Here is a 13,809-nt window from a genome sequence, read left to right on the forward strand (position 1 = left end):
AGTTAAGAGTAGATGGTTAAAGTCAGCAGACATTTGCATCATTATTTAAGACTAAAGTCAGTTAAAATGTACTGTGTATGTGATTAAAGACATGTAGTTGACGTGATGTGACCCATGTTCTGACGGGTGGGTGATAGTCTCGAAGGGCTTGTTGTCATCTTTTGAGCTATTCGCTGTTTGAAACTAATGAAAAATACTACAATATGTACTTTTGACGTTTGATTCTCAAACTGCATTCAGACAGTTGGCAGTGGGAGTTACTTATGACGCAGGTGAGGGTTCGTCTTTTTAGTTGAACTTATATATTGTTTTCCTTTCAACGATAGAAAGCCCACCGTGGACATTTTGAGACGAAATTTTGGTTGAGGACGACGTTTTGAGTTTAACGTGTCGCAATATGGCAGCTGAGAGGAACTTCCATTTAAATCACCCCACAGCAGGTGACGCATGCGCAGACAGTCTCAGCCAAGCTGCCGAACAGGAGCTGATGTTATATATTCAACGATGGCTTTTATATTCTTTAAATAACCAGTCGAATGTCCAACAAACACAACCATACGAATACCAGTCATTCGCACATAAACTTTGACGACATCCCTGCTGTGTTACTATGCCGGTAAGTCCGCCCGTTTGCATTTCGTGTTTTTGTTCGCCAAGGGTTCCTCCCTTCCTCCGATCCCAATGATGTGATGCTAACCGGTTAGCTTGTTAGCTCACTCGCCGTTCACAAGAGTATTAGGAAAATGTACGCTTTGCGTTTTGTCACACGTTGTCTGTTTCGACGAATGCGAATAGTCACTGGGAACACTTGGCACATTTTCTCACCGATGATGTACTCCGTAATGTTTGCGTCTCGTCATCATAGCAACCAAGCGCTGACTAACAGAAAATAGAGCTAATGAACCAACCTACTCTGAGTGTTATTATTGAGTTCTTATTACGTTACATCCCTGTCAGTTTTCCACTTTAGGGTTTTGACTGTGGTTACGTGTCGCGCGATGACCAACCGTGATGTCTTCCAGAGCAATAAGCTTGATAAGCCGGAGGTGAGCGATAACGTCAAGGTGGTGGTGCGATGTCGTCCGCTCAACCAGAAAGAGACGGCGATGTGTCACAAGCAGGCCGTCGCTGTGGACGAAATCCGAGGCACCATCACGGTCAACAAGCTGGAGACACAGCAGGAACCCCCCAAAACATTCACATTTGACACGGTGTTTGGGCCAGAAAGCAAACAGCTGGATGTCTACAACCTCACTGCCCGGCCAATCGTTGACTCGGTGATGGCAGGATACAATGGTGTGTAATGTGATAATGTTTTGCTTAAACAGCCTGATGGTTTCTTTTACGCTCGCCAGATGCTTTGTTTGGTACACCTGCACAGCCTGGTAAGATTCAGAAGTGGTTTTCATTGGGTTTGTGAGTATTGTAGTTAATTATGCTCAAGGTGTGTCAGAAAAGTTCTAGAAATGGTGTCACAAGCGACCTTTTAATCCTCAACTGGAAGCTTTCCACTTCAGTCTAGACCAGACGATCAATAAAGAGATCCTGCTTCATTAGTGTGAAACCCATTTCATGATTAGCAGTCAGACCTGGTCACAGACTTCATTATCCAATCCGATTAGCATATTTCTTATATTTTGCAACCCATCTTGGAACTCAATGGGATTTTATAGTTATATTTCTGTCCATTTCAGGTACCATCTTTGCCTATGGTCAAACTGGAACCGGGAAGACCTTCACCATGGAAGGTGTACGAGCGGTGCCAGAGCTCCGAGGGATAATCCCCAACTCCTTTGCTCACATATTTGGTCACATTGCCAAAGCAGAGGGAGACACTAGGTACATAAACGTTACTAATTTGATGCTTTTGTTTTCCTCGTTATCAACATTGTCCCTTTTTATTTGCATGCCATTGCATTACATTATGTATGCAATATAAAATGTCATTAAAATGTGAATTTTACTCCTGAAACAGTCATGCAAATTCAATATCATTCAAATTTTTGATGATACAAAATCTTACTTGATGTCATATACCGCTACAGGTTTCTGGTTCATGTATCATACTTGGAGATTTATAATGAAGAAGTGCGTGACTTGTTGGCCAAGGACCAGACGCAGAGACTTGAGGTATCATCATATCTGTATTGAAACAGCAGCTAAAGACACTGTCACTTTTTTAGTACTGTGACAACTGTCAAAAAGCATCTGACTAGACTGCTCTGCAAGGAATGAATAATTTTTGGGCATCATAAAGTGTGTGTCCCCCCCCGTAATAGGTTAAAGAAAGACCAGATGTTGGCGTGTATATCAAAGATCTTTCTGGGTATGTGGCCAACAATGCTGACGACATGGACAGGATCATGACTTTGGGCAACAAAAACCGTAAGAAGAAACTTAAGCACATTTCCCAACATTATTAGTAATCTCTTTACAAACCTTTTCAATAGCTCTTTGCCAAAAACGTTAAATAACGTTTAGTAAAATCCTATGGAGGAGTGCCAAAGACGTTAAAAGACGTTTGTTTCAAAACAGAGGTGAAACTAACCATTTTCTATTGTTGATTACTCAAAAACGGAATAAGGTAGAAACAAACTTTTTTTTCTGATGAAAGGTGAGAGTCCAATCTTTCATTTGGTAGTATTTGTGTTTCCATAGTCCAAACACATAATTTTCTGTGGACCTTGAAAGATCAGTCAAAAGATCAGTCAAAATGCTTAAATCGGCTGGCACCCACGGCATCCCTTTTCTGAAAACGTCTGGTGATATGGCAAACCACGTTGCCAATAACTAGGATCTGCAACTGACTGAAAGAGGCTTTTATAACGAGCTTGTACTTTGTACAACACTGGGGTTGCCTCTTAATTCGCATACAGTAGTTGTTTTGTGTGCAAGCGTCGTCATTGTTTTGACCGAACTACCTTGTTTTTTGTACTTCCCTCTCTCTAGGCTCTGTTGGTGCCACAAATATGAATGAGCACAGCTCCAGATCACATGCCATCTTCACCATCACCATTGAGTGCAGCGAGAAGGGTGTGGATGGGAACCAGCATGTGCGCATGGGAAAACTTCATCTGGTTGATCTTGCAGTATGTAAAACACTAGCTACTGTATATCGCTTCAAATTCTCAAACACGAGAGTCCTCTTGTACATATTTTTTTGTGCTCTCTGCGCTCAAAACAAAACCTCTATTTTCAATACTGGCTTAAGTGATCGTAAAAATACATTTAGCAGACTGTCAAGCAGGAAAATGCAAATGAGTTATTTTTGAATATTATGTGTAAAGAAAATACCACCATAGGAAAACACTTTGAAAATAGTTATGTTTAGCAGGGATGTGATTTTTCCGCTAATTCGCGGAATTCCGCTTTTTTTTATCTCCCCCCCAAAAAAATTTCCGATTTTTTTTTTTTTTTAGTAGTTCATTGTGTATGCACATGACTCCGACAGATAACATCTTCTGCTATAACAAAGACATTTGTGGTATGCTCTAATATGAGTTACTTTTCATTTGGTCATGATACAATTATTTGTTCATGAAATTTGAACTCTTCAACATTATTTATGTGTTAACTTAGTAATCACATTAGTTAGATATGATGATATTCTCAGTGATAGTTTTTAAAAGCAAAGGCAGTCCAATGTTTTTGAATGTGACTGATTTTGAGTTGACTAAAACTGCCATTTTATATGGGATAGTTCAATATACATTGAAAATTTATGCTGTTGTTTTGTCTATTTCTTTGTCATGTGAGTGCATTGAAAGTACTTAAAAACACAGAAAACCCATGAGCTCCGGGGGACCTAGCTGGGTGCCAGCGGCCCCCAGACCTCCGGCTAAATTTTCAGATAATTTCACTTTGGTCAAATCACATCCCTGGTTTAGCCTTTACATTGCCGAAAAATATGAGGAAAAAAAAAAAGATAATGTTGACACGGCCTGTGTCTTACTATTATCATCGGTCCACCTCCCTCACAGGGTTCAGAAAGACAGGGAAAAACGGGAGCCACAGGCCAGCGCCTCAAGGAAGCAACAAAGATCAATCTGTCGCTCTCCACGCTGGGTAACGTCATCTCCGCCCTGGTGGATGGCAAGAGCACCCACGTGCCCTACAGGAACTCCAAACTTACCCGCCTGCTGCAGGATTCACTCGGAGGGAACTCCAAGACCTTGATGGTAAGGTTCCAAGTAGGCATGGGCTAATTAGCAATTTGACGAGTTACTGTGATAAAAAAAACTCCCAAAAACTTCTTTACACGATTTTATTTATTTATTTATTTTTTGCAAGAGCATACAGAAGGCTTTGATGCAGCTTCTGACATGAAGAGGTGGCTTAAAGCAATGGTAGTTATTGCCAAAAACGGTCAGCAGGTGGCAGCAGAGTATAAGAGATCAGCCAAAGCCATGTTGCAACAAGCTCTTTTTGTCAAGTGTTTTCACCAGGAACGTGAATATTGATGAAACTTAACTATATTCTAATTTTTGCAAAAACGATGCAAATATACTTTTTTTTCTGGTGAAAGAAGAGAATCTAATCTTTCTTTTGGTAGCTTCCATGTTTTTATAGCAATAGAACACAATATTCTGTGGGCCTTAAAAAATCAGTAAAACTGAAGCAAGAGGGTTGCTTCAGTGAAAATGGCTGTGAGTGAATGACTTGATGTACATTATCCTTAAAAAAAAAAAAGTGCCAGTGGGTGCTAGTCAGCCCCTAGGACAACATGAGTAGCCCACGTGTCTGTTCTAAAAGTAGCCAACAGTTGATGGGACACTGACTTACTAGGAAAAGTTAAAAGAGGAGAAATAAATATTAACATTTAATAGTTTAAATTACTATATATTTTGTTTAAAATAAAATATCTTCTTTTCTTTGGGGAAAATGCTGTTTTTATATCCCGTATATCACGTAAAAAAAGTAATTTTATAGCTGTAATTGTAATTCTATGATACAGCAATGTTTTTGCTTATGGTTATCCTACCGTCAGAATCTGATAACGGCCCATGCCTCGTTCCAAGTTTGTAATATTAGCACACCCCAAACAAATAAGTCACTTCCCAAGAACTGGCGAGACTTCAGCATGCTGACGTTCTTGCTTGTCGCCAACCAGTGTGCAAACATAGGCCCCGCGGACTACAACTACGACGAGACCATCAGTACCCTGCGCTATGCTAACAGAGCCAAGAACATCAAGAACAAAGCCAGAATCAATGAGGACCCCAAGGAAGCTATGCTGCGTAAATTTCAGAAGGAAATTGAGGATCTGAGGAAGAAACTTGAGGAAGGTAGTAAGCCTTTCCCGCCCCCCCCCCATCCCCACATTTGCACTGAGCACAGAATTACTGTCACTCTTACGTTGCAATCTTCAGCATATTGTTCCATAATGTTTTGACCGTCCCAGGTGAGGAGATCTCTGGCTCGGAGGGCAGTGGGTCAGATGAGCCGGACGAAGGGGACGAAGAAGGAGGGGAAGCTGGACAAGGACGCAGGAGACGAAGAGGTAACAGTTTCAGGAAATTGAATCCATTTTGTCCTCATGAAGACAGGAAATTTAATCTTAGGAAATTCTTTCATGATGCCTTGTTAAGATCGCGTTTTGACTAGTTTACTGCCTTGTCAGTAGTTTTCTCAGACGAATATTTTTTTTTCTAGCCTCCAAATTGAGATCTGTTTTGTATTTATTTGACAAGGATATATTTAAGGCAATGTTGTTAGGGTTTGACATTGACAGAAATCTACAATTATTTTTGACAAATTATTTCATTATTAGATGATTGCAGTGGACATATTTGCGTTTCTCAACTAATAAAAACGCATAATTTGGATGCAACACTTCTTGTTCATGATTGGATCCTAGCTAACCAATCACAATCGCAAGTTGATTTGCCTGATGTCATGTTACATATAAACTTGGTAAGTTTACAACACGTTACAGCCATACTATCCCGGGGTCCACTATAACAAATAAACCACCTAAAAAAACATGTTGTTCTTATGTGGGGAAAAGAGTCAAAATCTGTTTAAAAAAAAAAAAAAGGATGTCCAGCAGAAGCTAAGCTTTATTCTTCTACTTTTTCAAGCCTTCATCGTCTTCATGTTTCAGTCGTTGATGTGTGTTATGTCTCCTTACATTCTTTGTCTTTGCTGTTAGTGGTATTTGTGTCTAACAGTCACGTGTTTTTCTCTTTCTCCTCCTGCCATTATGTCTTTACAACTCCTCTTCCTTCAAGGAGAAAGAGGTCGGTGTAATGGTATTCATGGTCCTTCTATCCTATAGCAAAGGTTTTGCTTTTTGCAGAAAACGTATTATATATTTCTGGGGTTATTCTCAAGTAGTTTGTTGGTAAGCCACTTGTTGACATTTCTGTCCAGGAATGAAGTCCCTTTGTGGTTGTCTTCATAGCCATTGTGCCATTATTAAAATATCAGATATTGCACTATCCTATTAACATGAACCTTGTTGTTATTTCAGGGAAGAAGAAGATTTCGCCAGAAAAGATGGTGGAGATGCAGGCCAAGATTGACGAGGAGAGGAAAGCTTTGGAGGCAAAACTCGATATGGAGGAGGAGGAGAGGAATAAGGCAAAAGCCGAACTGGAGAAGAGGGAGAAGGATCTTCTCAAAGCTCAGTGAGTCTACCGGAAGTATAACAACAATTCTTTACATACTTTAAATGGATTTTCCTCAGGCAGGGTGCGTCGGATTTTTCTGAATGCACATCAAAGTTTCATTTGTCATTTTTTGTGTCTATAATGTTACAAGAGATACTTGAGCTGATATTTTTGAAAGAGGTGTTCGGCAGTTTAATAGAGGTCACTATTCCTGTTGATCAACTTTTAGGGTGTTTATAGTAAAATATAAATTAGGATTTTGTCCTGTATTCCCAGTCATATTTAATTGTGTCCCATCACACTTCTCACCGCACTCTCTCATATTTTCATCTGTAGGCAGGAGCATCATCTTCTGCGTGAGAAATTGTCAGTCTTGGAGAAGAAGGTAATCGTGGGTGGCGTCGACCTCCTGGCAAAGGCTGAGGAGCAAGAGAAGCTTCTGGACGAGTCCAACAGTGAGTTGGAAGAGCGTCGGCGGAGGGCAGAGCGTCTTCGCAAGGAACTGGAGGAGAAGGAGGTAAACGTGTCACATGGAAATAAGCAGTCGTGATTTTTTATTTTTTTTTTGTACTGGTGAACTGATATTTTTAACATTTAGATGTAAAGCGATCATTTAATATTGTAATCCCTCCGCCATTGTAGAGGTTACATTCCAGACCACACCATGCAGTGAAATCCCTGATTAAAAAATAAATAAATAAATAAAAAAAACATCCTAGCCATGTTTTTGTATAGCAGTTATGGCACTTAAGTTTTTTTTATTATTTTTATTATAGTTTTTAAACACATTTAAAAAATATACATGGAGAGAGCGCAAGAGCCATGGATAAAGCAAAAAATATTGTACAAACGGTATAAAAGTTATCGTAACAACGCTTAGGAAAAAAAATCAGTAATGTAGTGGGACCATGAAAACTGAACCATGATGTAGCGGGGGTTTACTTTAAATACTTTGTCAATGCCTTCCTGCCTGCTGTACACTGTACCCATGCAAATGTACCTTTTTTTTCTATGTGATATCTGTATTGCTGTACTGTATGTTTAAAAACAGCAAGAGCGCTTGGACATTGAGGAGAAGTACACAAACCTTCAGGAGGAGGCTCAAGGGAAGACCAAGAAGCTGAAAAAAGTGTGGACCATGCTGATGGCTGCCAAAGCAGAGGTGAGTGACTCTGGCAGCTGTTTCAGCATAAGTTTAATTAGATTTTGAAAACAAAAAAAGCATCTGCTGAAGGATCATGCAGACGTTCATCAAGGTTGAACGCCTTCGTCCTGTAGGGGGCAGAAAAGTGCCATTTTAGTGCAGTGAGTCGCACAACTCTTTCAATGTTGAATTGTGCTGGTAACAAACGCTGGTGAAAACGTAGCATGGCCAGAAATGCTAACTTGAATTTTTACAATGAGGCTCTATCTTGTTCATACTCCATACTTGAGTTTTGTACTTCAGTTGGCAGATCTGCAACAAGAGCATCACCGAGAGATTGAGGGCCTCCTGGAGAACATTCGCCAGTTGAGCCGGGAGCTGCGACTCCAAATGCTGATCATTGACAACTTTATTCCTCAAGAATACCAGGTCTGCATTTACATGTCTTTGTTGGTTTGTATATGCTAATATCTTGTTGTTTCACAATTTACATACCGTCATTTCCGGACTATAAGCCGCTACTTTTTTTACCCTTGCATTCGACCCTGCGGCTAATACAACGGTGCGGCTTATCCACCTTGTCAAGAAATGCAAAAATAAAACTGAACGGAAACGCAAGAAATTCGAAAAAAGGGCCCAAAATTGTCTTGGAGGGGGTGGATTTTGAAGCGTAACGAAAAAAGGAAAATGCAAATTTGGACGATGAAAACCGGTGACAAGACCGGATACATGTCGCAGGTTTTGACTGGATATTACGTCACGTACATTTGTAGTCCCAAAGCAATGTCGGACGATAAAGTAAGGTATGTTTGGGGGGAAGACTAAACAGAAATGTTTTTGGAATTAATTAAAGAAGCTATTTTAGATGGAAAACAGCAAAGAAACAATACGGTTTATCAAGAATTACAAAAGCAAACTCATACAATGTCAATACGGTGCAGTCGCTTCCTGGTTTTCTTCTTCTTCTTTTCAATTACGGGTGGATCACATCTCTATGGTGTATACCACCACCTGCAGCGGCGGAGTCCCCTCAATATTCGCAAAAGAAGAACAGATGGAAACAGGCATAAGTCGCATATCCGTTATGCGCATTTTAAGTAAATTCGCTTAAAAAATTTAAACAATTGGATGGAAACCCGACTGAGACTGCAGGACATGTGCTGTATTATTTGTACACCTCACGAATGCTGTTCAGATGTTAATAAATGGGACGCTTTGTGTTCCCAAACAGTCATCTGTGTCCCGACAATCCCCTCTGTGGTAGCGGGAAAAGGTCGGGTGCAGTTTTATATATGGACCAATCTCGAGTATTCTAGCTAGCGCGGCTTATAGTCAGGTGCGCCTTATAGTCCGGAAATTATAGTACTTAGCACTAAATATCAAATTAGACATTGAGAGATGATGTAATGTGAATGTATCAAATGGTCATAGCAGACAACCAAACAATTGTTAATTTGTGTCAAGTGTGCAATTTTTGTTTCTCTGTACTTTTTCCTGGGTTGGACATAAAAACCAAGCCAGAGGCTAAAACTAGACGGAATAGGGTGTACATTGAATGCCCTAGCGTCTCACTACCTAGATATAAACAACACTAGCAACACTTTTTATTTTCCTTGCAGTGAGTGGCATATACAATATAACTTGTATGTGCAACTATGATTTTTTTTCCTTCCCTGTGTAGGAGATGATTGAGAACTATGTGCACTGGAATGAAGACATTGGAGAATGGCAGCTGGTAATTTTATTTACCTTCATTTATTTTTGACTTAATATGAAACTTAGACTCACCAGGATTTTAATTGTGTATGCAAATCCTGACGGTTCGTGGATGTGAAGATACGTATTGATTTATAATTGGTATCTTTCTTGTATCAGAAATGTGTGGCCTTCACTGGTAACAATATGAGAAAACAGACACCTGCTCCAGGCAAAAAAGAAAAAGATGTAAGTCTTTTCTGCTCCACTTGTCAGACTCCTGTTGACAAATGGTCAAATTTGTTGTTGTTTTTTTCCCTCCCTCAACACTGCTTGACTCTCTCATCCTGCAGCCTTTCGAGGTGGACCTGTCATATATGTATTTGGCTTACACGGAAGAGAGCATGCAAGAGTCACTGATGAAACTGGAGAGGCCCAAAACATCTAAAAGCAGCAAGAGCGGCCGGCCCAAGACTGGTCGCAGGTAATCACAAAGACACATCATATTTTCATTCAAATGCACTTTGCAGCGTTTTTTTGCTTTTTATTTTCGAGAAGCGCAGGAGCAGGTGAATAGCATTTCAATGGGTTTAGGCGAGTCGAGAGACAATTGTTTTGAGTTAAGAGTGTGGTCACGGAATGAATTAAACTTGTATCTCAAGGCACCATCGTATGCTGTTTATGTAAGTATTAATTTGTCTTTTGACTTTAGCGCAATAGCGTCCCAGAATCACTTTTTTGTGCCTTTGAGGTGATCCATGCTGCTCAAATTGGATTAGAGGCCAAATTGCAAATTCGGTTTGCTGGTCAACAGCTGACTGCTCAATCTGTGAAACCTCCAAAACTTTGTGTAATCTTGTAAGCAGTTTGAGGTTGTGTGTTCATTGAGAGTTGATACTGGGGCTAAACAAGTATTTAAAAAAATAATCTAATTGAGAACCCCTTCCCCTCTATTTTACGATTCTGATTTAACTTATTGGCTCCCAAAAACGTATCAATTCGTTCTATTTTAAATATTACCAAAGACGTATTTATTCGTTTTTATGTTGTTTTTTTTTTATGCTAGAGCATACAGGCTTTGATGCAGCCTCTGACCTGAAGAGAATGCTTGAAGCAATGATAGTTATTACAAAATAGACAGCAGGTGGCAGCAGGGTATAAGAGATCAACCAGGGCCATGTTGCGAAAAGCTCTTTCCCCCACCGTTTTAAACAGATTTGTGAATAATGATGAAACTTAGTTATATTCTAATGCTAATTGCTGCAAAACAGAAACAGAAATATACTTTTTTTTTTCCCTGATGAAAGAAGAGACTCTAATCTTTCCTTTGGTATGTTTTAATGGCCACAGAACACAATATTCTGTGGGTCTTGCAAAATCAGTCAAAATCCAGTAAAACAGACGGGAGCGAAGGGGGTTTCTTCATTGAAAATGGCTGGAAGTGAATGAGATTTAAATATGCGGTTATTTTTTAAGATTTTGTATTTTTTTAAACAAATGCAAGCAATTAATTTATCTGTATTGCAGTAAACAATATTTATTATGCAGTACTTTTTTTTTTGGTTTGATCTTCTTTTTTGTGTGTTTTAGTTTATTTGCTTCAATTTGTTTTAAATTACTATAACTTGGGTAAAATAAGTAATTAAATCAGATTGCAGCAATAATGCAAACAAATGTGGCTGACATTTTTCATGTTTCTTGAAGCAGTGATATGTAAATTTGGACTGCACTTAAGCTCTCAACTTGTCTAGATATCTTAGATAGAAATCCTCGTTAACTTATCTATCACTATATAAATATAAATAACAAAGTCTACTAACCGAAATGAATCAGTGTTTTTTTTTTTTGTTATTTTAAAAAAAAATTGCAGCCTTTGTGATTCCAAAATTACACTACTACATTGCAATGTCTATTTGAATTCGGTTATTTGTTTAGCTCTAGTTGCTACAGTGAAACATTTGTACGTTTGTGCCGATATCAGGCTCGAATCTCCCATTCTGAGAAGCAGCCTTCCTGGTAGAGCGCTAACACTTATCTGGTGCCTTCACAGGAAAAGGTCTGCGAAAGCAGAGGCGGCCGTCGAGTCCCCGCTACAGTGAAGACATGGCAGCGTCTCTCGTCGAATTAACTGAAGATCCTTATTTAAAAGATGATCTGAGTACACTGTATATAGCTGACACGGGTTTAAATGTGACACAGCTATAACCCTGTTCAGAGTATTATTGTCAATAGGACCCCCAGCTTCACATATACTGTAGCTGTGAAATGCATTTCAACAGCAGCGCGCGGCCCCTCTTCATGGACAGAAGGTAAATCTGGACCGCTTGCATGTCGTGGCAACATTTATTCTTTTTCTGCAGCAGAGTTATTGTAAGTTTTGAAATAATACAATTAGTGGATATATATATATAAAAAAAAATAATAATATTAACTCTTTGACTGCCAAAAACGTTAAATAACGTTTAGTAAAATCCTATGGAGGAGTGCCAAAGACGTTAAAAGACGTTTGTTTCCAAACAGAGGTGAAACTAACCATTTTCTATTATTGATTACTGAAAAACGGAATAAGGTAGAAACAAACTTTTTTTTTCTGATGGAAGATGAGAGTCCAATCTTTCATTTGGTAGTATGTGTGTTTCCATAGTCCAAACACATAATTTTCTGTGGACCTTGAAAGATCAGTCAAAATGCTTAAATCGGCTGGCACCCACGGCATCCCTTTTCTGAAAATGTCTGGCAGTCAAAGAGTTAATGAATTAATTGTAATAGAGAAGGATGTACACTTAAGCCCAAATTGATACAAAGTCTGGACTAATTTTGAGGTAATTTTAATTTTCATTTGTTGAATGGTTCTCTGTTAGCTAGGAATGGCACACACAGAGAGTGCGTGGCTTGAAGTTCAGTTTTTTTTTTTTAAAAAAAATCCTTCATACCTTATCTAAATATAACGATGTCCTAAATGCTCTCAGCAATGCTAAAAAAAAAAATAATAAAAAAATCAAATCAGGTTTTCTCAAAATGGTCAATTTTTTTACGAGGACACCCTGAAAATATTGGACAAACCAGATGCTCTCAGTGTTTTAGCACAAATGCTAATTATCAACACTTGTCCACGGGAGGCTTTTAGAAGGGACCTAAAATACAAAAGTAGGTAGAATGTTTTATGTTACTAATTTTTGGAATTGCGATAATCATTCAATAATAAGTTCATGGCTTACAATCTTTTTCCACGTTGTCTTTAAGATACACCAATTCAACAAATACAAATTTACATTATGGGGGAAATAAGTTTTTGTTTAACCAGGCACACATCCTCGTTTCATTTAATTTTTCCTTTAAGCAAAAAAAAATATATCTAAAAAAATACAAGTTTGTTCTACAATGACTCTGTCCTTGAAAAAGAATAAAAATATTTCCAGTAAAATATATGAAAATATGTGAACTATAAACTGGATCCATTTGTTCCGATTGTTGTTTTGATGAAGACAGATGACATTGATTTAAAAACTCAATGCAGTAATTTGCAATGATAAAGATCCTTAAGTCAAATTCAATTTTTGAAGATTAAGGCAAATGCTTCTACTCTGAAAAGAGATAAAGTAGGGATAAGTACTTGGATGAAAGTGCGCTTTCTACTATTCCAGGTGGGTCCGAAACTTTTGAGAGCCTGCATGCCGGCCAGCTCTCTTTTGTGCCACTTGTTTGATCTTTTATTTTGAAAAGTTACAGCTGTATTATTGAGATGCACCATATTTACTGTATGCCTTAGTATAATGCACTTGTATGAGGCTCTGTGAAAGTCATGTTCATTTCACGTGTGGGTTTCATAGTCGGAGGCAAACCAGCATTCGTTTTATATCATGATCTATTGTTTACATTCACCCTGGATGTTTTATTTATTAAATTATTTTACACACGTTTACCTCACATCCTTGTTGCTCTTTTTTTTTTCTCTTCTCTCTCTCGACAATACAAAAGACTAGTAATTAATGTTGACATATGGATTTTTTTGTGTGTGTGTATATATGTACAATGTTAAACTTATAAGGTCACACACACACAAAAAGGAAACTTTTTAACAATCCAATGGGGTATATGCCATGGAGGAGGCGGGACTTACGGGTTTCATACACCGGCGCAAAATTGTTTCTTATAGGGCATGTTTTAAGGTTTCAATTACTATGGATATTTTTCTTCCATCATTCTTGGTTTTGTTGGATTGTTAAAAAGTTCCCAATTTTTGTGTCACCCTGCACATTGTTACACCTGATCCAGAAATGTGTAATTCCATTTCCAGTGGATCAAAAGTAATTGGGCAAAGGTTCATTGTATTCCAAATATGAAATCCAATGTAAATGC

The 13,809-nt window shown here is 38.6% G+C and overlaps 1 protein-coding gene across 1 annotated transcript; it reads left to right on the forward strand.

Moving 5' to 3' along the window:
- Positions 1-443: 443 nt before the first annotated feature.
- On the forward strand, positions 444-13,377 carry kif3a (kinesin family member 3A). The gene is made up of 17 exons (XM_077578121.1): positions 444-616; positions 1,023-1,296; positions 1,695-1,839; positions 2,046-2,130; positions 2,280-2,385; positions 2,950-3,089; positions 3,981-4,178; positions 5,111-5,285; positions 5,402-5,500; positions 6,473-6,629; positions 6,948-7,128; positions 7,663-7,773; positions 8,059-8,184; positions 9,437-9,490; positions 9,631-9,699; positions 9,804-9,934; positions 11,501-13,377. Exons 1-17 carry the CDS (start codon positions 611-613, stop codon positions 11,547-11,549), a joined length of 2,106 nt encoding a protein of 701 aa, XP_077434247.1. The 5' UTR covers positions 444-610; the 3' UTR covers positions 11,550-13,377.
- Positions 13,378-13,809: the final 432 nt, after the last annotated feature.

The sequence above is a fragment of the Vanacampus margaritifer genome, chromosome 10, assembly GCF_051991255.1.
Source record: "Vanacampus margaritifer isolate UIUO_Vmar chromosome 10, RoL_Vmar_1.0, whole genome shotgun sequence".
Lineage (NCBI taxonomy): Eukaryota > Metazoa > Chordata > Actinopteri > Syngnathiformes > Syngnathidae > Vanacampus > Vanacampus margaritifer.

What these genes read in the sequence shown, in the direction of transcription:
- kif3a (XM_077578121.1), top strand. An exon ending in ACATTGGAGAATGGCAGCTG is followed by an intron (nt 9,491 to 9,630) that starts GTAATTTTATTT and finishes TTCTTGTATCAG; the next exon opens with AAATGTGTGGCCTTCACTGG. An exon ending in CAGGCAAAAAAGAAAAAGAT is followed by an intron (nt 9,700 to 9,803) that starts GTAAGTCTTTTC and finishes CTCATCCTGCAG; the next exon opens with CCTTTCGAGGTGGACCTGTC.